This window comes from Nelumbo lutea, chromosome 7 (assembly GCF_056320005.1).
Source record: "Nelumbo lutea isolate HS-2025 chromosome 7, American lotus-T2T, whole genome shotgun sequence".
NCBI classification, from domain to species: Eukaryota; Viridiplantae; Streptophyta; class Magnoliopsida; order Proteales; family Nelumbonaceae; genus Nelumbo; species Nelumbo lutea.
This window is the reverse complement of record NC_142690.1, coordinates 60545844-60569488: the sequence shown is the minus strand read 5'-3', so window position 1 is coordinate 60569488 and position 23645 is coordinate 60545844. Positions and strand designations below refer to the sequence as shown.

At 42.7% G+C, this 23645-nt stretch overlaps 1 protein-coding gene across 1 annotated transcript; it reads left to right on the top strand.

The window, feature by feature from the left end:
- The first annotated feature begins 15413 nt into the window (after positions 1 to 15413).
- LOC148846633 (coproporphyrinogen-III oxidase 1, chloroplastic-like) lies at positions 15414 to 22760 on the top strand. The gene is made up of 8 exons (XM_088954002.1): positions 15414 to 16475; positions 18497 to 18572; positions 20550 to 20644; positions 21375 to 21458; positions 21821 to 21908; positions 22031 to 22155; positions 22281 to 22379; positions 22463 to 22760. Exons 1-8 carry the CDS (start codon positions 15915 to 15917, stop codon positions 22529 to 22531), a joined length of 1197 nt encoding a protein of 398 aa, XP_088810128.1. The 5' UTR covers positions 15414 to 15914; the 3' UTR covers positions 22532 to 22760.
- Positions 22761 to 23645: the final 885 nt, after the last annotated feature.

Sequence of the window (23645 nt, the reverse complement as noted above, 5' to 3'; positions counted from 1 at the left end):
CGATTCATCGCATTGCAGATTGAAGAAAATGAAGAAGATGGATGAATTAAAATTATTATAATTCTATTTGATGGTACACTTTAACCGATTCCACTTCTAAGTTTTGGAATTAAATTTTGCTTCAAAGTAAACAGTTCTTTAAGAGGGTGTTGACTAATGTGAATGGTTGATGGCATTATGCCTAGGTTATAAGAATCCTCTAGGTTATGTTTGGTTAAAAAAAAAGAAAGGAAAGGCGTGATCCTCCCCAAAAAAAGATGGTGAATACTATCTCATTATATAAAATCGTAGTTGTCTAAAATGGTTCGTTTGGTTCACAGTTGGAATTGAAATCGGAATTGCAATCGAAATCCTTTGGAATGGTCCATTCCCATAATCAGTTTAGTTCAGACAGGAATGGAAATGGGAATTAAAATCAGTAGGAATGGGATTTCATTCCCAAGGGAGGGGCAGGGAATGACCATTCCCTCAAATGGGGGGAATGCCATTCTAGCAGGAATGGGAATGGGATTCCGATTCCACTCAACCAAACAGTTGAAATCAAAATAGTCCATTCCGATTCTGATTCCAGACCCCTATTCGAACCAAACGGGAGCTTAAAATCCAATCAAAGAGTGTTGATAAAAAAAAAAATCCATTTGATTAATGAACAAAGCAATTAAAGAATTATTAGAAGAGACCTATATGCAATGCATGGTCTAGTATTAAGAGGTGCCAGAGTGGTTATATTTAATTTTCTAATAAAAAGTAATCTGAATTAGTTGTAGGCAAGGTTTTTTAAACCGAATTGGACAACAAATCAGTTGGGGTCCGGTTTCTGGGTCGAATGGTTTGACCGTTGAACTGAACGGACAACCTGCTCTGACAAAAATAAAAATAAAAATGATCAAAATTGTTAGATAGTTTGAACGGTTCAACCACCCGGATCAACGTTTACTGACCAAATCAACGATTTTTAGCGAAATAACAATTATGGAATAAAACGGAACTGGTCACCTAACCGATTCCCAATTTTTCCGATCAGGTCCAGTTTTGAAAACCATTATTGTAGGTAAATATTAACGAGCTGGCTTATGATACTAGAAAAACATATACTGAAAAAAAAAATTATAACCAATCTAACTTATACCATAAAAGTAGTAAATAATAATTTATGATGCGCGATCCGGTCGATCCTAGCTGCCGGTAACCTTGCCTCTGACGGAGCAGGAGATGCCTGAAACATGGAGGAAACAAGAGATCCCTGGGGGAAGAACTCAACGGGAATGCTCTGAAGCTCAAGTTAGCACTCTGAGAAAGCAAGGGAGATGAGAAGCTCTTTTAGACCAGAAGGCGTAGGATATCACTTGCCTTTACCCTTGGGGAAGAGGGCCTTTTATAACCGCCCTAGTGCACTCACTCCCAAACCTCTGCCAGATCAGGTGTAACCGCCTCTGCGAGGGGCAGACGTAACCGTCACTGTCTTCCCTGTCGGTGCCGTCTCTGCAACGACTGAGATGGCGGTAGCAGGTGGCCATTGGAGTGCGACTGTCATGTGTTAGATCCCTGATCAGTCAGGCACGCCGCCTCAGAGTACGGACTTGTTTAGTGTCAGGTATGGTCGTTCAGTCACGCGAGTTGCTAGAGTGGTGCGTGAGGTGAAGTCTTGAGTTCGGACAGGAGCGTGGCCCGGACTTACCCGAGGTGGGTCAGTCCGGGCTTTGCCTTTCGTGGAGTGTTCCTTGTAGGGCTCAGGATTTCTAAGGAAAAGCTCGGGTTCTACCTCCTAAGAAGCACGGGTTCTCTTTGGGGAGCTCGGGACCTCTCCCTGGGGAGCTCGGGCCGCTTCTTGGGCAATGGCTATGGCGCTGTGCCGAACTGACACTCCTACCAGGTCATACTCGATTGCCTCCACGTGTTGCGCGACCAAGGGGTCGGGCCAAATCTCCCTCCATCAATAACCAATAAGCAAGCGCAAGTCCAAACCCAATTAATATGCCCAGCTCTCTTAGCGCCGGTGCTTCAAGTTCATCTGGAAGCTTCCAATCCCTCCGAGATATCAACTATTTTTCTGAGATAACATCCAATCTATATTTCAGGATTCTTGGCTTAACTGTCTAAATTATTTGCTAAATTCTTTGCCTGATAGAAATCTGGCTCAGGAAGTGATTAGTTGGTATGCAATTGGGATGAATTATATGTGGTTTGTTATGAAAAAAAAATGTTTAAGGTTGCGTTTGTTTGGGGTGGAAAATCAAATTTACACCGATGGAAAAATGTAAACCGGTTCGGTGATACATGTAAATTGGAACCGGTTGAAATAAAATATTTACTCCAATTGTGTTTGGTTGTCAATGTGTGAAATTTGATGAAATTTTTGTTGGTGTTTGGAATACACATCGGTGTAAATTTTACATGGATATCTCTTGCGTTAATTTGGACTGGAGTATCTTATTTCCAATCGTTCATAAGACATTTGAATTTGGACTACAATATTTCATAGCCCCTACCCACGTGGGATAAGCAGACAAGAGGTGCATCCCTCCAACATTTTCACCATGGTGCTCATAAGAGGCCTGGTTTGAGGGGAGCTTTGAACACGCCATAGCAGAGGCCAAAATTTTAGATGCTATTGCATCCAACAGAAAGCTTAGCTCTGCTCATCTTTGCAGCCACAATACAGTTCCAACAAGAGCTTCTAAACTGGATTTCAAAATTTTCCAAGTGAATCATGAAAGAATGGTAGGATCTATCTAATGGGCGCCATAAAGATTGCGGAATGGGTGGGCGAATTTCAAAAATTTTTCTACCTTCTTCCAACTGGGAATCGTATTCCCTAAATTTAGAATATAATATACAAAGATTCTACTTGTACCATAATCGAACCAGATCTGGACCAAAAGGGAAGGGAGGAATTATACCTGATCCAGAGAAATAGTATCTCCCAAAGTTGGTGTTCACGCCCAAAGATGACACCAAGATCCGCTCCTGCTGAAAATGACACAGTTGTATGTGGAACGGAACCAGCAAAGTGCGTCCTACACACTGAATCCTTCGCAAGTATCCACTAGAAACTCTGAGCACCAAATCTTTTCAGTCTTTTCTGCAAAACTGATGTCAATAACCAATTTCTTGATTTCTTTCTTCTTCAAAGATCGAATCTTGTAAGAAAGAATGGCGGCAGTTGGAGAACTCTTGAAGTGAAGATGGCTGAATTGCTTCTCTTCTCTCTGGAGTGAGTATGAGGTCCAATCTCAATTCGCAGTATGTCTTTCTTTCACAATAACCCTAGGTTCGAAATCTGATTATGATCTCTTTTAGGGTTTCTCCTCTTTTCTTCTTCATTAAGAAACCTTCTAATTAGGAGTTATCCAAATCCAAATCAGTATTTGGATAGGGGATGATCTTAATACTATATGCAGATTAAGTTAACTTACACCTGATCTTATCAGGAGGTTACCAGATTCAAATCAGATTTGAATTTGGTCTCCCAGAGTGGATAAGGTTAAAAGCCCAATCCTTTTGCTAACTTTAATCCTAGATTCGCTCCATAGATGGGTGATCATATCAGCCTAGCTCGAAATGGGCTTTTGGCCCATTAAATGTTCAGTGCTTAACTAATTTCCAATCTGCTGCCCAGTTGGGCTTCTTTGTATGGCATGAGACCCAAGCATTGATCTATACACCAGCCACATGGTTTCGGCCCAACCTTTATTACAAGGCCTAGCCGAATTCACTGAGAAGCCTAGTGAACCCCCTGAGCCCATCATATGGACCCTATGGGCCCAACACTTACATTAAGTGGTCGCTGGGCCAAGCCATCTTATAAAAACCCAGGGACTGTGGGCAGGTGCAAGATTAGCCCATCAAGTACTATCCTAAATGGTTTTACACTTAACCTCTCAGTCCTTAATGATCAAGCACTGCCCGACAAGAAAGGACATCTCCCTCGGCTGCAAGGAACAGTGTTGCACTCTCCACTCACATAGATCCCGGGAATTCAAACCATTTGCAAACATTTCGAAACTGTACAAATATATATGTATATAAATTTTGCAAAAAAAATTCCAGTGATTGAAATCAACTGCCGGCGGATTGGTTTCCATCAGAGAGAATGCATTCCCGATCATTACCTTTTTTCGACAAAGGGGCTGATCCTGTTACTATGATCACCCACTCAGACGAATTCTCAGATTGCCCCAATATGCTCAGGTTTTGACCCCCGCTAAGGATCTCACTAATTGGCATATCAAAGACGGCCCGATCCGACACCTAGTGAAGTGTCATAGTCGAGTCTATGGGTTAGGTGTAACTTTCCAGTTTTGCCCATCTGTCTCCAAGGTCCAGGGAAATACTGGAAATCTGGTCCGGTTCAAGGATTCAAGTAATCCCATATTGCATATGTCTTGGGTCTTACCCTGGTGGCCGAGACAGGCCATCCCAACACTTGGCGGCACACCAGTATCAGCCTTGGCAGGATAAATCTCCCCAGACTTATCTAATGGCTGTGAACATTTAAAACTAACACGAGTCTCAATAAGTATCCAATTTTAGGGTCTTACACAGAACTATACCAAACAACATGAATCAAACATGCACTTTATTTATTTACACTAAATATCAAAAGTACATCAAATTGAATTGAAGCTAAGGGCATACAAAACTGTCTAACAGATCGGTGAACAGAAGGGTTTTGTTAATTCCTTGAATGGTTGGCTCCTGAAATGTCTTTTCTATGAACTGGGAGTGACCCCTGATGGAATAGTTCCATTTTCTCCTGGTAGAATCGATGCACCCCCTGTTTTTGGAATTTGTTATCAGTGGTCTCAAGCTTTGAAGAGAATCTCAGAGAGGGAGGTGATTGAAGCCATGTCTACTTTTACCATGAACTGCTCTTCAACTCTCTTGTCAAAAATTCTGTGTGCAATGGTTTGAAGTCAGGTCTGCAATCCTCTATAATGTAAACAAATTGACTTTGAAGTTTGATCCACCACTCACCCAAAGAAATGAATGTGCTAATGTAGTCAAAGATGTGATAAGGGGAACCAATCATAGAATGGTACCAAACTGGCCAATAGCATCTGACTTTACTTATAATAGCTAATGAGTAGGTACAAAACCAGACAACAGTGTTAGTTACTATGAAGTCAATCGTTTTCTTTTCTTCTTCTTCTTTTTTTTTTTTTGCTTTTGAATGTGCAAATCATTCAACCATATTCTAGTAGAAAAAAAAAGGAAAGAAATTACAAAATTTGAGTATTTCAGAAGAAGAATTGACAAAATTTTGAGTTTCAACTGTTGGATTTTTCATCTGTATTTGATCAACTTCTATAGATTTCTTGCTAGGCTTCTCTTGAATTTTACCTTCTTCTAGTTCAGCAGTTATCTGTATCTCCTCTTCCACAGTTTCATTCAACTTTTCAGCAGACTTCTCTTTGTTTTCATCAGGTCCAATGACTTAGACCCCAACAACTGTAGATGATTCATTTGCTACTCCTTTTCGAACAAGTTATGGAGTGATCTGTCAAAACAATAAGCATGAACTCAATACCAAGTTTTGTTTCTAATTACTAAATTCCAATGGTGCCTGTTATCCTACGCAGTCATGATCTGAGTTTGCCAAACCCAGTCTTCCATAGGATAAAACCTTGGAATTAGTTATAAGTCAGGGTCCATTTGGGTTTTCTGATCATACATTCACATACAACAAAAGCTATTCAAATTGACATTTTCCCAAGTCTAAATGACTAGCAAGAGTTAAGGGAGGGGTTCTCCTCATCCCCACCACACCCCTCATTTAGTCATTTCCATCTCAGCAGCAAACGCCATGGTCCACTCTCCATCATCATCATCCAATCTTATCAACACCCTCCTATGATCAATACCTCTTACCCAGACTTCTAAACTGCCACCTCTACTCCCCCTCTGCTACAAATCTAGTCAAATCAAACCCAAAAATATTCTGATATATCTCCTAAATCACCTTCTAAATACTATCATAAAAGTGGAAAAGAAACGAATTTATTTTTGCCTCAACTATTACATTTGTTGTGTTGTTTTTCCTTGTGTTTTTTGCACTTATTCTTTTGTTGCCGAAGGGGTGGCCGAGGTGAAGCATGGCGAAGGGGTAGCTGAGGCGAAGCCTCCGCGGTTAGGCCAGGGCTTGCCAAGCCTGACGCCCTTCTAAGTGTTCACTTAGGCAAGGCTGAAGGGGCCTGTGATGGGGGGAGGCCGAAGCAGAGCGTACGGTTCTCTTGGCTCTCTTCCCCTTACTTGTACTTGGGTAAATAGCAAGATGACATGTTGAAGTGATGGTGGGGGCCGAGGCTAAGTTGAGGCTCGCCTGTCTCCCACTCTTCTAAGTGTTGGCTTTGGTGAGGCAGAAGAGGCCTGCCACATTGAGAGGTGGCCGAGACAGAGCCGAGGGTCGCCTGGCTCCCGTATACCCGTGCATTAGCTTTGGCGAGGCCGAGATGGCCTGCCCAATTGGGGGGTGGCCGAGACAAAGCTGAGGCTCATCTGGATCCGTGGGGCCTAGAAAGAGCCAAAGCTCGCCTGGCTCCCATGTCCCCGCACGTATGTTTCGACTAGGTCGAGTGCAAAGCTCCGAGGAGGCTGACTTCCTTTGCTAGTAACGCTAAGTGTGAAAGTTCAGGAGGCTAGCTGTCGTTGAGGTGGGGCATTGAGGTCGTCCTGGTGTACTCTGACGCATTAAGTCTTTACCTAGGGTGTTAGCTACTTATCCGTTAAGTCTTGGCGTCGGTCTAGTGAGGGGGTATAGTCCTCGGAGAGGGTCATGCGCCCCTGCCAGTTGCGAGGCCGAAGAGTTGTAAGAACTTAGTAGGGCCTTGCTTGTTTTGGTGTCACAAAGGACCTTGCTGGCATAGTAAACTGACTTCTGCACGCCATCTTCCTTGATGAGGACTGAACTGACTGTTTTATCTCCAGTCGAGAGGTACAGGTACAAGTACAGGGTTTCCCCTTCGGCCGGCCGGGCGAGGAAGGGAGGCGAAGTAAGGTATGCCTTGATCTCGTTAAAGACGTACTGCACTCCTCCATTCACTAGAACTCTTTCAACTTCTTGATGGCATGAAAGAAGGGTAGGCAGCGGTCGACTGACTTTGACATGAAGCGATTGAGGGCTGCTATTCGGTCGGTGAGTTTTTGGGTCTCCTTCACCATCCGTAGTGGTACCATGTCTAGTATGGCCTGTATCTTCTCAAGATTAGCCTTAATGCCTCTATGAGTGATGACTAAACTTATGAATTTGTCTGATGCAACGCCGAAGGCACACTTGCTGGGGTTGAGCTTCATGTTGTACTTTTGCAAGGTGTCGAAGGTCTTGACTAGGTCTGAGATGTGCGTCTTGACTTTCAGGCTCTTCATGACCATGTCATCCACATAGGCTTTGATGTTCCTCCCCATCTGTTCTTTAAACACCTTGTTGACAAGGCATTGGTAGGTGGCCCTAGCATTCTTAAGGCCGAAGGGCATCACACGGTAGCAGTATGTACCATGTTCAGTGATGAATGAGGTATTCTCTTCATCATCTGGGTGCATCTTTATTTGATTGTATCCGGAGAAGGCATCCGTGAAACTAAGTAGCTCTTACCCTGTAGTGGCGTCAACGAGGTGGTCTATCCTCGACAAAGGAAAACTATCCTTGGGGCAGGCTCAGCTAAGGTTTGTGAAATCAATACAGATCCTCCATTTTCCGTTAGCTTTCTTTACCATAACCACATTTGATAACCAGTTAGGGTAGTGTACCTCTTGGATGAATCTGGCGTCGAGTAACTTTTGAACTTCCTCCTCTATGGCCTTCCAATGCTCTAGTGCAAAGTTCCTATTCTTTTGCTGAACTGGCCTAGAGCTCAGGTCCACATTCAGCTTGTGTGTAATGATCGAGGGGTCAATTCTAGGCATGTTAGCAGTGGACCAAGCAAAGACGTCAGCATTGAGTCTGAAGAAACTTACTAGTTCGGATAGGCTCTCGGGGGGAAGGTTGGGCCCGACGCAGATTACCTTGTTGGTTCCTCCTCGTCTAGGGAGACTGAGACCAGGTCCTCGGCCGTCCTAGTGTATTTTGACGCATTAAGTCTTTAGCTAGGGTGTTAGCTACTTATTCGTTAAGTCTTGGCATCGGTCCAGCGAGGGGGTATAGCCCTCGAAGGGTGTCAACCCCTGCTAGTCGCAAAGCCGAAGAGTTGTAAGAACTTAGTAGGTACACACACTGAACATTGAGCCGAAGAGGAACTTTGTTTCGTTCATTCCATTATTTTAGGAAGAAGTTACAATCACTTGTAGTACATCTAGAGGTTCTCCGAATTCCATGTCTGAGGTATACGTCTTCCATTTAGGTGTTCCAAGTGAAAAGTGTCAGGGCCGATGACTCGCTTGATTTTGTAGGCCTTCCCAATTGGGGCCCAGCTTCCCTACTCCGGGTTCAGGGACTATGACTTTTCTAAGGACAAGGTCTCCCTCTTGATAGTGCCTTTCTTTTACCTTGGAGTTGTAGTAGCGGGCCACTCGCTGCTAGTAAGTGGATACCCTTATTTGTGCTTGCTCTCAGGCTTCTTCTAGCAGGTCTAAGTTTGCTTTGAGGGCTTCATCATTCTCGGCTTCATTGTATGCCTCAACTCGGAGTGTCACTTGGCCGATCTCTATTGGGATTACTGCTTCTACGCCGTAGGTTAAGATGAAGGGAGTTTCTCTCGTGGCTGTCTGAGGTGTAGTTCGGTAAGCCCAGAGTACATTGTTCAGTTCGTCAGCCCATAGACCTTTTGCTCGGTCCAACCTGGTCTTCAGTCCATCCAGTATTGTCATATTGGTGACCTTGGTTAGGCCGTTGATTTGAGGATAGCCTACCGAGGTGTACTCTTGCCTGATGCCGAGGGAGGCGCACCACTCTCAAAACATGGCATCATCAAATTGCTTCCCATTGTCAGTGACTAGCATGTAGGGTAGGTCAAAACTGCAGATGGTGTTTTTCCAAGAGAAATTTTGGATGGCTTGCGCCATGATGGTGGCCAAAGGCTCGACTTCCACCCACTTAGTGAAGTAATCTACTACAACAACGAGGTACTTTCTGCCCCACGTGGCTTGAGGAAAGGGGCCAAGGAGGTCCATGCCCCATTTGGCGAAGGACCATGGGCTGCTAAGGGCTGAGAGAGTGATGGCCGGTTGGTGGTATAAGTTGGCGTGCCTCAAGCATGGGTTGCACTTTCGCATCAATCTAGTTGCGTCCTTGTGGAGGGTAGACCAGAAGTAGTCCTGCCTTAGGGCTTTTTGGGCTAGGGCTCTCCCACCGAGATGATTTCCACAGGTGCCTTCGTGAATTTATCATAGCACATAACTGCCTTCCTCTGGACGAATGCATCAGAGGTAAGGCAAGGTGAAGGATCTTCGGTACAGTTTCCCCTCTAGTAGGGTGCAGTGGGCTGCCTGTCGTTTGAGTTGTTTTATCTCATTTCTGTCTTTGGGCAGCCGTCTAATTGTTAGGAAGTTGACGATGGGATCCATCCATGAAGGTTTGGCCTCTATTGGGAGTACTTGGGCTTCTTCAATGGAGGGCTGAAGTAGCTTCTCGATGTGCACGGTCCAGCTGGGGGATCCACTCGAAGTACTTGCCAACTTGGAGAGGGCATTGACTCATGCGTTCTCGGCTCACAGGACTCGTTGCAGGGAGAAGCATTGGAAGTAGTGGGCTAAATCTTGGACTTCGGCGAGGTACTTAGACATACTTTGTTCCTTGGCCTCGTACTCGTCGTTCACTTGATTCACCAGCAGTTGAGAGTCGCTAAAGACCTAAACGTATGAGGAGCCGAGGTCCCTAGCAAGCTGCAGACCAGCGAGGAGGGCCTCGTACAGGGCTTCGTTGTTCGATGCTAGAAAGTCAAACCTTAGTGCATACTCTAAGGCAACATCATCTAGGGTGAGGAGGATGAGCCCCGCTCTGCTTCCTTTAGCATTGGAGGAGTCATCAACAAAAAGCTTCAATCGGGGTTGAGCCTCATCGTCCATAAGATCCCCTTTAGTAATTTTTGGGCGCTGGCGAAGGGCCCGACTGAAGGTGCATTCTACTATGAAATTTTCCATGGCTTGTGCTTTGATTGTGGGCCTTGGCTAGTACCGGATATCAAACTCAAATAATTCAATGGCCCACTTTGTTAGGTGTCCCAAGGTCTCTGGTTTGGCGAGGACAACCTTGAGGGGCTGGTCTGTTAGGACCACTATTGTGGGCCTAGAAGTATGGCCTAAGCTTCCTCGCTGAAACCACAAAGGCAAAAGCCAACTTCTCTACCTCAGGGTATCTGGTTTTGGCATCGCAGAGGATCGTGCTGGCATAGTAAACTGGCTTCTGCACGCCATTTTCCTTGATGAGAACTGAACTGACTGCTTTATCTCCGGTCGATAGGTACAGGTACAGGGTTTCCCCTTCTGCCGGTCGAGCGAGGAGGGGAGGCGAAGTAAGGTATGCCTTGAGCTCGTTAAAGGCGCATTGGCACTCCTCCATCCATTGGAACTCTTTCAGCTTCTTGATGGCACGAAAGAAGGGTAGGCAGCGGTCGGCTGACTTTGACATGAAGTGATTGAGGGCTGCTATTAAGCCGGTGAGTTTTTGGATCTCCTTCACCATCCACAGTGGTACCATGTCTAGTATGTTTGTATCTTCTCAGTATTAGCCTCAATGCCTCTCTGAGTGACGGCAAAACCTAAGAATTTACCTGATGTAACGCCGAAGGCACACTTGATGGGGTTGAGCTTCATGTTGTACTTTTGCAAGGTGTCGAGGGTCTCGACTAGGTTCGAGACGTACGTCCCACCTTTCAAGCTTTTCACTACCATGTTATCCACATAGGCTTCGACGTTCCTCCCTATTTGTTCTTTGAACACCTTGTTGACAAGGCACTGGTAGGTGGTCCTAGCATTCTTGATGCCGAAGGGCATCACACGGTAGCAGTATGTGTCATGTTCAGTGATGAATGATGTCTTATCTTCATCATCTGGTTGCGTCTTTATCTAATTGTATCTGGAGAAGGCATCCATGAAGCTAAGTAGCTCATACCCTGTAGTGGCGTCAACAAGGTGGTCTATCCTCGGCAAAGGAAAACTATCATTGAGGCAGGCTCGATTAAGGTTTGTGAAATCAATACAGATCCGCCATTTCTCATTAGCTTGTGAAATCAATACAGATCCGCCATTTCTCATTAGCTTTCTTTACCATAACCACATTTGACAACTAGTTAGGGTAGTGTACCTCTCGGATGAAGCCGATGTCAAGTAACTTTTCAACTTCCTCCTTTATGGCCTTTCAACGCTCCGATGCAAAGTTCCTATTCTTTTGCCGAACTGGTCTAGAGCTCGGTCCATGCTCAACTTGTGTGTAATGACCGAGAGGTCAATTCCGGGCATGTTAGCGGCAGACCAAGCAAAGAGATTGGCATTGAGTCTGAGGAAACTTAGCAGTTTGGATAGGCTCTCAAGGGAAAGGTTGGACCCGATGTGAATTGCCTTGTCAGGTTCGTCCTCGTCTAGGGGGACAAGACAAAGTCCTCGACCGGATGGCCTCGGCTCGCTGGCTCCTCCCTGAGGTCAAGACCCTCTAGTGGCAGAGCTTCTTTATTCTTGCCCTGCCGCACTGCCACATAGCACTGACGAGTGGCATGCTGGTCCCCACAAACAACTCCGACGTCATGCTTGGTGGGGAACTTCAAGGAGAGGTGGTAGGAGGAGATATCTGCCCGGAGTGTGTGAAGAGTTGGTTTCCCCATGATGGCATTGTAGGGTGAGCCAATCTTCACGACCAGGAACTCTGTCATCCTTGTCACCTCCTAGGGCTCCGTCCTTACTGTGATTGGTAGGGAAATCTTACCCTCTGGTTGGACGATGCTGCCAGAGAAACCGACTAGTGGGGCATCTACCGATTGAAGGCTCTCCAGAGCTATCTTCATCTTTCCAAAAGCTTCGTAGAAAAGTATTATGACTAAGAAGCCACTATCAACAAGGATCCTTTTGACTACGAAGTTTGCAATGACAACCAAAACCACCAATGCATCATCATGGGGGACTGCTACCCCCTTCATGTCCTCGTCTGTGAAGGAGAGGGTTCTTGCTTTTGCTTCTTGGGGGTCGGCCCCTGGATGTTCAGCTGCCTGGCATAGGCTTTGCGAGCTGAGGTTGAGGCTCCACCCGAGGCCGTGCCTCCCACTATGACGTCAATGATGGCTGCTGCTTGTTGATGCTACTGCTGTTGAGAGGACGAGGCGCCGGCCTTGCCTCCGACGTATTGCTTGAGGTGGCCCCGACGAATGAGGGACTATCTAATTTTTGAGATTGTAACAGTCCTCGGTGTTGTGGCCGGTACCTCGGTGGAACTTGCTGTATTTTTTGGGGTTCCCTCGGTGGAAGTTCTTCGTCAACTTTTCAAGCCACTTTATAAATTTCTCTTTCCCAATCTGCATCACAATCTGTGTGCGGGCGGAGTTGAGTGGCGTGTACTGATTGTAAGCCAAGGCCATGGCCGATGGCTTCTTGTTGTTATTGCAGCCCTGGTCTTCATTCTTCCTCTTCTTCTCGGGGGCTCTATCCCGGTGCTCTGTGTTTCTCTCATGGGCATCTATAGCCGAAGTCTCTTCGACGACAATATATTTATGGGCCCTTTCTAAGAACTCCAACTTCATCTTTGGCTGATTTTTGGCAACAGAGCATTTGAGGGCCGAGCCGGGGAGGAGCTCACTGATGGCAGCTTGCATGGAGACCAGGGGGTCGAGGTCGCAGACCTCGAGTTCTTTCTTGAAGCGATCGATGTATGACTGCAGATTCTATCATCGCTTCTTCTTGACAGTCATCAGTGAGACAATGCTTTTTTGGGGGCGCCGATTGGTGATGAAGCATGTGAGGAACATGCTGGAAAACTGCTCCCATGAGTTGATGGATCGAGGTGGGAGGCTTGAGAACCACCACCGAGCGGCTCTCTTGAAGGGTGCCTGGTGAGTCCAACATGTCAAGGCGTCGAAATATCCATACAGGATCATGAGCACCCTGAAGCTCTCTAGGTGGTCGTCTGGGTCAGTGTTCCCATTGTACATCTCCAAGGTAGGAGCTTTGAAGTTTGGGGGTAGATGCTCGGCGATGATGTGAGGGGAGAAGGCATCCATTCTCCCCGGGCAATTGCTTTGTCCAGCCAAGGTGTTAGTTCGGCCTTCCTTAACCTGTCGGAGCTCGGCTTAGACAGCACCGAGCTTGGCTCAGAGTTCGGCGAACATAGGGTCGGGCATGGCTTGTGCGCCATCCCGGTCTTCATGGACACGATGGTGCTCGGCGTGGACTCCGGAGTGCTCGGAGTTGAGACTGCGTTCTTTGCGCTCAGTGCGGTGGTCGTTCAGTACATCTCGGAGGTCCGAGACGTGAGGGGAAGAGGCTCGATGTCGGCCCTTGGCCCTAGAATGGGCGCTGGGGCGATGGCGGCGTCCGCCTTCGTCCCTAGGATTGGCCCTTCGGTGTCAGCGATGCTACTTGGAGGGCTGACAGCTATCCTTCGATTGTTCCGGTTCCTTCTCCCTTTGGCTAGGAAGTCTAGAGTTGTCCTCCCTTCGGCAGGGAGTCCTGGTGGTCTAGGAGAGCAGGTCGGTTGGACGACTGCTACCAGAATTTGAGGGCTCGGTCTGGTGTGCGTGGCCAAGGCTAAGGACCGCTTGGCTGGTGGACCCATGTCGGCCCGATTGTGTTGACTCCCTGGCGGGGCAATCACCCTGGGGGCGACCTCCTGCCTGGGGGTTGTTCTACTCGACTCGCTTTGTCATGTACTCTAGCTGGTCAAGCACGACCTAGAACTGTTCATTGGTGACTTGATTTTGTGTATTTCTTGTTCTTCGTACCATGTTGGTTGGTCAGAGCTTGGGGACTTATTAGCCTTTTAAAGTTCTTTTAGGGAACGTCTTAATGACGTTTCCCACAGACGGTGCCAATTGTTGGTGCTCAGATTGGCTGAGGACAATAAAGTAATTTTTCCCCTAGACCCCGAAGGCTGGCCGAAGGCTTCGAGGGTTCGGAGAGCTTGCCGCTGAGGCCGAGGTATGCCGGCCAAGGAAAAGAGGGCTCCACACTATAGAAGCCGAAGGTAGGTGGCCGAGGTGCTGCAAGACAGAATACGTCAGAGGCCCCGAGTGAGAATTGGAGATAGAGTCTCCGACGGTCAAGTTAGTACGGGGTACGAAGAGGGGAACTAAAATATAGCTTTTGAAACCAGTTCCAGATCCAGATGTAGATTGTATTCCTCCCCTTTAGCTGGAGAGGGGCACCCCTATTTATACTTGAACTGCCTAGAGGTAGGTGGAGATGAACGCCTGGGATGAGTGTTGTACGAGGGCAGTCGGAGAGCTATGCGGGGACGTGTGGGCACTCCGTGATTTGCTCCGTATGAAGGGAGCATAGTAACCCTTGCTGTAGCAGATCTCGTTCTTGGATCCAGCACTCATGGGATGGGCCTCCTAGTCTCGAATGGGCTGGGTTGGATCACCCCACATCAACACCTAGCATAAATTATCCAAATTTAAATAGTTCTGTATTTTTTTTAATTTTTTTAAATAAAAAACTACAAAATGCTAAGGAATTGGTGATTAGAATCTGTCCATGAGCTGGATTTGAGTTTGATTTTTGCCAAAATTTGAATGGGCTCGGGCCAAAACCCGAATCCAATACAGTATAAGTCAGACCAAAGCTCGGCCTATGAACAAATCTATTAGCGGAGAGCAAATCTGCCCCTCAAAACGTCCTATACACATTCAAGCCGTGTATTAACAACATCTCCTGACGATGATACCAGAAATGATTATCTTTAATTATCGAGAGATATTCACAATAGACGGTGGGGATGTGTTGTAGAACGTTGTTGGGGGGTAATGTGATGGGGGCAGATTTGAACTCCTATTAGCGATGTTAATAATATAGACTACGTGCTACGTAGTACGTGGTGCAATTTCTATACAAATATACAATAGATTTTGTTATAAAATAAACAGTTAAAAAAATCTTATAAAATATAAATTTATTTTCCTTTTATTACACTTATTTTTTCATCAAATCCAATGTGATTCAGTCTTGATCCAACGGCCAAAAACTGAAAGGCTAAAAGTAATAAGATAATAATATAACAAGATAGACAAGCTTAACTTGTCACAAACGGAATTAGGATTATTATTATTATTGCCAGGCAAGTGGATAGCCCGTCCCCTACACCTACATCCACTCCACATTGAATTCTATAGTTTCGCATACCATTACCGAGCATACTGGGCCCCACAAGATAAGCTCGGTATCTAGGGCCCATATGTGCAGATCTGACGTGGTGTGTCATGATTGGTCCTGTGTATAGCTGTGTACGATTTGAAGTCCTAACACGACGATGACGAAGCCCTCTCCACAGTTCAGCGGGTAGGGATCTGCTACCAACCACTCACTCCCAACACTGTCCCAATAAGCGACTGTAGCCGCACATTGGGAACATCTTCTATGCCATTCGTGGGAAGATGTTCCTAATGCACGGCTGTAGTGGCATATTGGAACAGTGTTGGGAGCGTTTTCTTGTTGCAGATTTGAAGATTCTGAACTCCAATCCCAGCAGGGTGATCATTGACCAGATTTTCTTTATCCAAGGATCATCAAAGGAGGCAAGAACCAAGAACCAGTCTTCTTCCTTGAGTCTTCCACTCACTGACTCTGCTCACTGCTTACCAGTTACCAGGGGCCGCTGGTGGAATTATCGGCCCACCGAAACCCTTTCTAAAAATTTCAACGAAATTAAAATAATCTTCTCTGTCTCCGTCTCTGTTAAATCCCCTCGCTTTCAGCTTTCTCCGTTTCATCTCATCCGCATTTACTAATCACATCCCGCTAAACGTGAGTCGTTTTGGTGAACACCACCACCATCTCCACCAATGCCGACTGCCCTTCTCTCGACATCCTCCTCTCTCTTCTCACCTCCCTCCTCTGTCACTTCTTCTTCTTCTACTTCAAACCTGAAGAATTCTACTTTGTGTTTCTTCCCAAGAACCATATCTCCTAAAACACACATTTTGACCCACAGACAGACCAGCTTGCAAGTCCGATCAGCGGTGGCGATCGAAAAGGAGATCCCGGAGAATGAAAAGCCGGATACATTTCTCCGGGAGTCCGATGACCCCTCGTCTTCGAGCTCTCCGGCTTCTTCGGTTAGGGCTCGGTTCGAGAAGATGATCAGGGATGTGCAGGATAGCGTCTGTGCAGCGTTAGAGGCCGCCGACGGGGGTGCCAAGTTCAAGGAGGACGTTTGGTCGAGGCCTGGGGGTGGTGGCGGCATCAGCAGAGTCTTGCAAGATGGGGCCGTTTTTGAGAAGGCCGGCGTTAATGTGTCGGTTGTGTATGGGGTTATGCCCCCAGAAGCTTACAGAGCTGCCAGAGGTGAGAATTCAGCCGAAAAGCCGGGGCCGGTGCCGTTTTTTGCTGCCGGAATCAGCTCGGTATGTGATTCCCTAATTAAATTGCCAAATTAATTGTATACCCAACCTACATTTTGTTTATTGCTTTTGATAATTGTGCCATCAAAGTTCAATTCGTTTTTCTTTCTTTCCTTTGGATTTGGGAGTGCTAATGTTTCTGTTAATTATTTCTTGAATTTGCTTAAATTGCATAGAAGGATTCAATGGGAAGATTAAATTTTTAATAACTGAAAATTTTGAAAAATTGGCTATGCTAATGCAAACTCGATTATAGATAGTTGTCTTATATTTTATTATCTTTGCTCCTATATTTGGGATTTTCTAGTTTTGAACAGCATTCTTGGGCTTTTATGGAGTTAAGTTAGATTAAATTTTCTATTTGCTACTTATCCAAATCAGGCACAGCAGTAGATTAATATTCACTTGTGGATCTAAAAATGCATATAGGAGTGGGTTTCATGTTTACGCATGTCATTTTCTTATTAACACTTCAACTGGTTACTTTATTCATGCTATCCTGAAAATGATTAATTTCAACTCACCTGCTTTCTATGTTACCTGGTACCTGTACATTCCCAGTGCACTAGTGTTGGATAAGATACTTACCAGATACTTTATAGACACTTTTAGATGTACTTCATAGTTTTCACACTTCTAAAATATGTAAATGCCATGTTTTAACAAATCATACTATTAAACAATCTGTACATATTAAAAATTTAATTAAATTTTGTAAGACATAAGTCTTGAGAAATGACATTTAGCTTCAAAGATTAGATATAAAAGCATGATGATATAAGCAGATTACATTGGACACCATACCTGTATCCATGTCTCTATCCATTTCTGAAAAGGCCCTTCTGTTACTTTTAAGTGCATAGAGACGTTAAATGTCCATTATGCCTATGGTAACTCCTGCAATCAAGTTATTCGATTTTTCCTAATTCCAACTTTACCCTTGAAATTGCTAATACGAGTAAAATATGTTTTAGTATTTCACTTTTTTTTAATCACATAAACAAACACTTTACTGGATTTTTTTTAATCACACCTCCCTTCTCCCCTCAAAAAGCCACAAGTTTAGAATCCAAACCTGAGAATGTGAAACAAAAAGGTAAATAGAAGGTTTAAGGGTATTTTATATTTTTGGTTAAAGGTTAAAGGTTATTTTTTTCAGCTTAAGGGTTTTTCAGTCATCAAACATTTATGTATTTTAAACAACGGAAAAATTGGCATTTCAATATGTTTAAAACCACGACATCAGCGGTTCCTGTTAGATTTCTAACATTGAAGTAACTGAAAGGGGTCTATAAGTCCCTCTATCCCCAAAAGTTCAGGTGAGGTTTAAGGGCAGGCCAAAGTTCAGGTGAGGTTTAAGGCCTTTTGAGAAAACTCAAGGGAGGTTTAAGGGATTTAACCCTGTTGGATGGTTCATTTCCAGTCATACAACATGTAAACTTCATTTCCTGAAATCTAGCCATATCACTTGTCAGACACCCTATTATCTTCAGGTAACAATTCCATTATTCTGGCATTGCAAATTTATGTTTCTCTATCTGGGGTCTTATATTTTATATCCAAAATGATGAAATTGAAGTCTATAGGTTCAAATTCAAAACTTGATGCAGTTACTATTACATACATCTAATCTTATTGCACTGAAAATTTGTAGTGATATAAAAGTTCAAATGGTATTATATTTTTACATTCAAATTCAGAACTTGATGATAGTGCGGAAACTACATGGGGTATTACATTTTTCTTTGTGTGTACTGTGTACTATTGGGTATATTAGAAATGAGCTTTGATATTTTATCAACACAATAGTGTTTTCTATAAAACTTTCATTTGTAAAAGTTCAAATGCTGCATATTATTCCTCCCACCTTTGATCATTGGATGAGCATTGCAAAAGTCTGATCAAGAATGATATCATGAAACTCACAGCATTTTGTACTGTAATTGTAGCCAATATATTCCAGCTATCTGGTTTGTCATTGATTTTTTTTTCAATATTTAATTATCTATTTTCTCGTTTTCTAGGTTTTACATCCAAAGAATCCTTTTGCACCAACATTGCATTTTAACTATCGATACTTTGAGACTGATGCTCCAAAAGGTACCTCACTTTCAATTATATTATTTCATGCATATGGTTCTGATGGATACTGCCAATGCAGCATAGTTGGTAACTGATATATATGAAATAAAAGAGGGGAAAAAGAAAAAAGTGAAACTATTATGCTTAGCATCCATTCCATGTACCTAAATTATTTGTCCAAAGTCGAAACTGATTGATTAGGTATGGTTAAAAGGGTTCCACAGAAAGGGGATGGATGAAATTGAACCTTGATGGGAGTAGTGTAGGAAGTCCAGGTCCTTCTAGGATAGGGGGAATGATAAGAGATGAGAATGGGAATGTAACTGCAATGTTTTCAGGTCCAATAGGGGAAGGAGATTGTATCAGGGCAGACCACTTTCTTTAATCTCTCTTCTTCCCTCTTTCTCTCAAACTCCTCAAAGGCTTTCCTAGCAAACCCCACCCCTCCCCAAAAATAAGAATCCAAGCTTCTTGCCAATCTTGCATCTCTATCAACAATTTCCTCATTTCTCAAAGCTCTATCAACAATTTCCTCATTTCTCAAAGCTCCCTTTCCGCCTTTTTTCAGACATCGGAATCAATGCTTCATTCACGAGATGGACCCTGTGGCATTAATCACCTCACCTTGCTGAACGCCACCCTCCTGAGGTTCGGAACTATCAAGAATCTGAGATCCAGCCCCACCTCCATCTTCTACAACCGGCCCAACTTTCTTCGCACCTTTTTTACACCTTTTTGAAATTTTTTGTAGGTCCTGCCCCCACCAAACTGAGTTTCAGCCCAGATAAAACTTTGGTTACATGAATATCTAGGTGATTTTGTTTTTTGTTTTTATGTATGAATGGTATTTTTTTAAATAGAGATAGAAATCTAGGTGATCTTTGTAAACAATAGAATATCTAGAAAAATAATTTTCTAATTCACTCTGAAAAGAAAAATTGTTGTCAGTCTCAAAAATCTGATTATTGTCCCTAACTAAAAAAGTCAGATATGAAACTCTGAAAACTGATAAAAAGAAATGAAACTCCAAATGTTCTTGACACCAAATAAATATCAACATTACCCCACCTAGAATTGTTATCATTGTCCCAACAATGAATGTTTTTATCCATATCATTATAATGGGGTCTTCACTTTCACTGGTATTTGATATTTCCAATAGTGGAAAGATACCTTGATACCTGAATATCACAAGCATCACTCAACATCTTCTGGATTAGAGAGTTGAGGATTCTCAAGACCAATTACAGATCTGGAAGTTAAAAAAAAACAGAATTTTGAAGAGAGCAAGTGGACTAGGCAAATGAAAAATCAGTGACCTTGCTGTACCATACCCATACATTTTTCAGATAAAACAGATCTTGGTTTTAGGGTTTAACCTGTGTAAATGATGCACTTGATTCTAATAAGAGTTGGGTAAAACCAATTTTAACATTATGACTTTCTCTTCTCTTTCTTTGTCTCTTTTCAGTTGTCAACATTTAAAAATCCATAGATAAATAAATGTTGCTATTTATGGAGTCTGTGCAGAGCTCCTTGATTTAATGAATGCACCAAATTAAAACCAGCTAGAATGAACTCCTCTAAAGAGTCCTCAATTGCTAACCTTCTTTTTTTTCACATAAAAATGGCAAAACTGAGGGTGGACCTTGGCACAACGGTTGGGTTGCTCCGTTGCGACCTTGGTGACCAGGGTTCAAATCTTGGAAACACCCTCTCTATATGTCTAGGGGGTAAGATTGCGTACATCTGTCTCTCCCTAGACTCTGCATTGGTGGAGCTTTGTGCCACTGGGTTACCCTTTTATAAAAATGGCAAAGCTTCTTTACATACCACTCTGAAATCTTTTGCCTCAGAAATCTCTCTTGAATCTGTTCTTCACAAATTTCTTGCACAATTATGTTTATCTTATTTTGATTTTTGTTCTGGAGTCTCTTTTCTGAATTTATCCTTTCTTTCACTTATTTTGTATCCATGAATACATTCATTATGCAGATGTTCCTGGAGCACCTCGACAGTGGTGGTTTGGTGGTGGCACTGATTTGACTCCTTCGTACATTTTTGAGGATGATGTCAAGCACTTTCACACGGTATATGCCTTGGGAACAGACAACTGTTTTTCTGGCCTATTCTAATTAGCTTTTTTTCATGAAACATTGTTTGATATGAAAACTTTTATATTTTCATAGTAAATGGAATTTAGATCTTAAAATGGAAAAATTCTCTTATGGAGCCTAAGCCTCCAAAAGCTTTACAGCATTTTAAGTAAAAGATTAACTTTTTTTTTTTTTTGAAAAAGTAACAGCTTAACTGGGAAATTATATTCTAAAGGACCTTGCATTGTACAAATTTGTGTAAAGTGGAGAAAATGCAGATGGGGCTTTCGGTAGTATTGACTCTTCTGCTGGTAAAATGGATTCTGAGGGGCCATTTGACAACAGCTGAAATGGCTGAACTGAGTCTGAATGATTTTTTTTTTTTTTTTTTTTGTATTTGAGTAGGTAAAATGATTGTATAATAGAATATTTGAGGGTTTACTAATTAATCCAACTTCAGCTTCACCCATTAAACATCATACAACTTACCAAAAAAAGGACTTCACAACCTGCTTAATAACTTTATTTGCTATAAGATAAAGTAGTAAGTCATTCAGTTTAGCCACTTCAGCTGTTATCAAATGACTCCTAAGAGAAAAAAATTTTATCCTTAAGAAGTTGCTGATTTTAGCAATGAGCATGGGTCCTTTTGGGTATGACACAGATACTGCCTTGTTATTGGAATAAGCTTATTAGACTGACTTGAGCTTTTTTTATCTTGTAGGTTCAAAAAAGTGCTTGTGATAAGTTTGATCCCACTTTCTACCCCAGGTTCAAGAAATGGTGTGATGATTATTTCTTTATTAAGGTGTCCATTCCGCCCAATTTCTTGTCATTGTAGATCTATATTTGTGATAATGCACTTATAAATTGATTAGTCATTTCCTCAATGGATAATTATTTGGTTATAATTCAATGGATCGAGCTACTATATTTGCAGCCTAAGTTGTTAAAAGGACATAATAGGCTTTCACAAAATCCTTTGAGTCTTTTCCAAGAAGCGTTTTATCTTTTCTCTTGGTTGAATGTTGGAGAAATAATTGGGATACATATTAGACAACTTAGGATGTATACCATTGGAGAGGTTTCCATTTCTACAAATAACTGTCAAATCTTATAAATGTTGTTTTCCTGCTAAACTTTTACTTATTTTGGTGGTAATGCATGTAGCACCGAGGTGAAAGGCGTGGACTTGGAGGAATATTTTTTGATGATCTTAATGACTATAACCAAGAGATGCTTCTTTCCTTTGCTACTGGTTAGTTGATGAGCTTGTAAGCTGTATTTGGTTTAATCTCATCATGCTAATATTTTTTTTCTTTATCCTTAATGCTTTAGACCTTCCACTTCATACTTTTTACACATTTTATTGTTTTGCAGAATGTGCAAACTCTGTAATTCCAGCATATATACCAATTATAGAACGAAGAAAGGATACACCATTTACAGAACAACACAAGGCATGGCAGCAACTACGAAGGGGACGCTATGTTGAGTTCAACTTGGTTGGAAGACAATCTCCTGATATTGAAACAGATAGAACATTCATTTTTGGTTTGATCAGCAACAGATAGAACGTTCAATGTTCCTTAAATAGGTAATCCTAACATTTGTTTGTTTGAATTTGAAGGTATATGACCGTGGAACCACATTTGGACTGAAGACGGGAGGCAGAATTGAGAGCATTCTTGTTTCTCTCCCACTTACTGCACGATGGGAATATGACCATGTAAAGATTCTCTATCTATAGATTCATGTTTGTTTTATGTCAAATATGTGTACTAATAAAAAGCCCTCCCTATTTATTTGCAGAAACCGGAAGAGGGGACTGATGAATGGAAATTGTTAGATGCATGCATCAATCCTAAGGAATGGATCTGATATCCTCCGAAGGTATCCCTTCGTATCATTTTGAGTAGAACCAGTTTTCTTTGTTTTGCAGTTGTAGTGAGAAGCCAGGTAGCCAAACTCTTTATTCGTTTCATTCCTCTGTAGCTAGATCGTTGGAAGAGTTGTGGTAAATTTCTCTTTTATGTTGTATAATATAATTGAGAAAATAAGGAACGAATTTGTGTATTATAAAAGAGTTTGGGATATCAGTTTTGTTCTCTCTCTCTCTCTCTTCAATGTGCAAATGCACGAATCACTCAACAAGTATAATATCGTAGTAAGTGAATAGATATAAGAGGGACTGGACATGGAAATGTTGTAATTTACAAGAATCCTTGGTAGTTGGTACTGAACATCATTGACACATCCAATTCAAGAATGGCTGACATGAACGCGGCCGATCAAGGGACGTTCAAACCATTTCACTGAAGTCGTTCGCGATCTAATTTCTTGGATCTCTATTCCGAAACGTTTCGTTTCTGTTGTGGTAGATGTGGAAGTTGAACTGCTACTATAATATCACTAATACAAGTATCTTTTGTTATGATCATGATGGATTTCAAAATCCAATTTCAGAATCTTCCTTTATTAATCGTGTTGCAGAAGAAAAACCATCCATTCTCGTTCTTTTTACAAGGCAAACCAGGGGCAAAAGTCACAAAACAAGGAGTCTTCACCATAAACAAACCTTCTGTCAAATCAAAAACCACCCAAGTGATTAGAATGAGCTTACAAAATTCTGTTATCAATAATATGATATAGTTGTAAGAGAAAAGGTAAAAGAGGGACTAAATGGTCACTTGGATGGAAATTCTGTAATGACAACTAATAAGGTCTTCGTTCTGCAGTGAATATGCTGTCTTTCAAGCGTGTCCTTTTTAAATGCTACAGTTGGTGGTGACTTGCACAACCATTTCCCTATCATTTATGGTTTAAAATTTTGAAACAATGAATGCTAAACATGGAAGGATCCTCCTGTAAGGTGTCTTAGAAAGCGTTTGATCTGTTAATTAATTAGTAGCGGTAGTGGTATAGTTCTTTCCAACTGATTATGTGAACAATTTTTTTTTTTTACTAAATTAGATGATGAATTATCGAGAGGAGT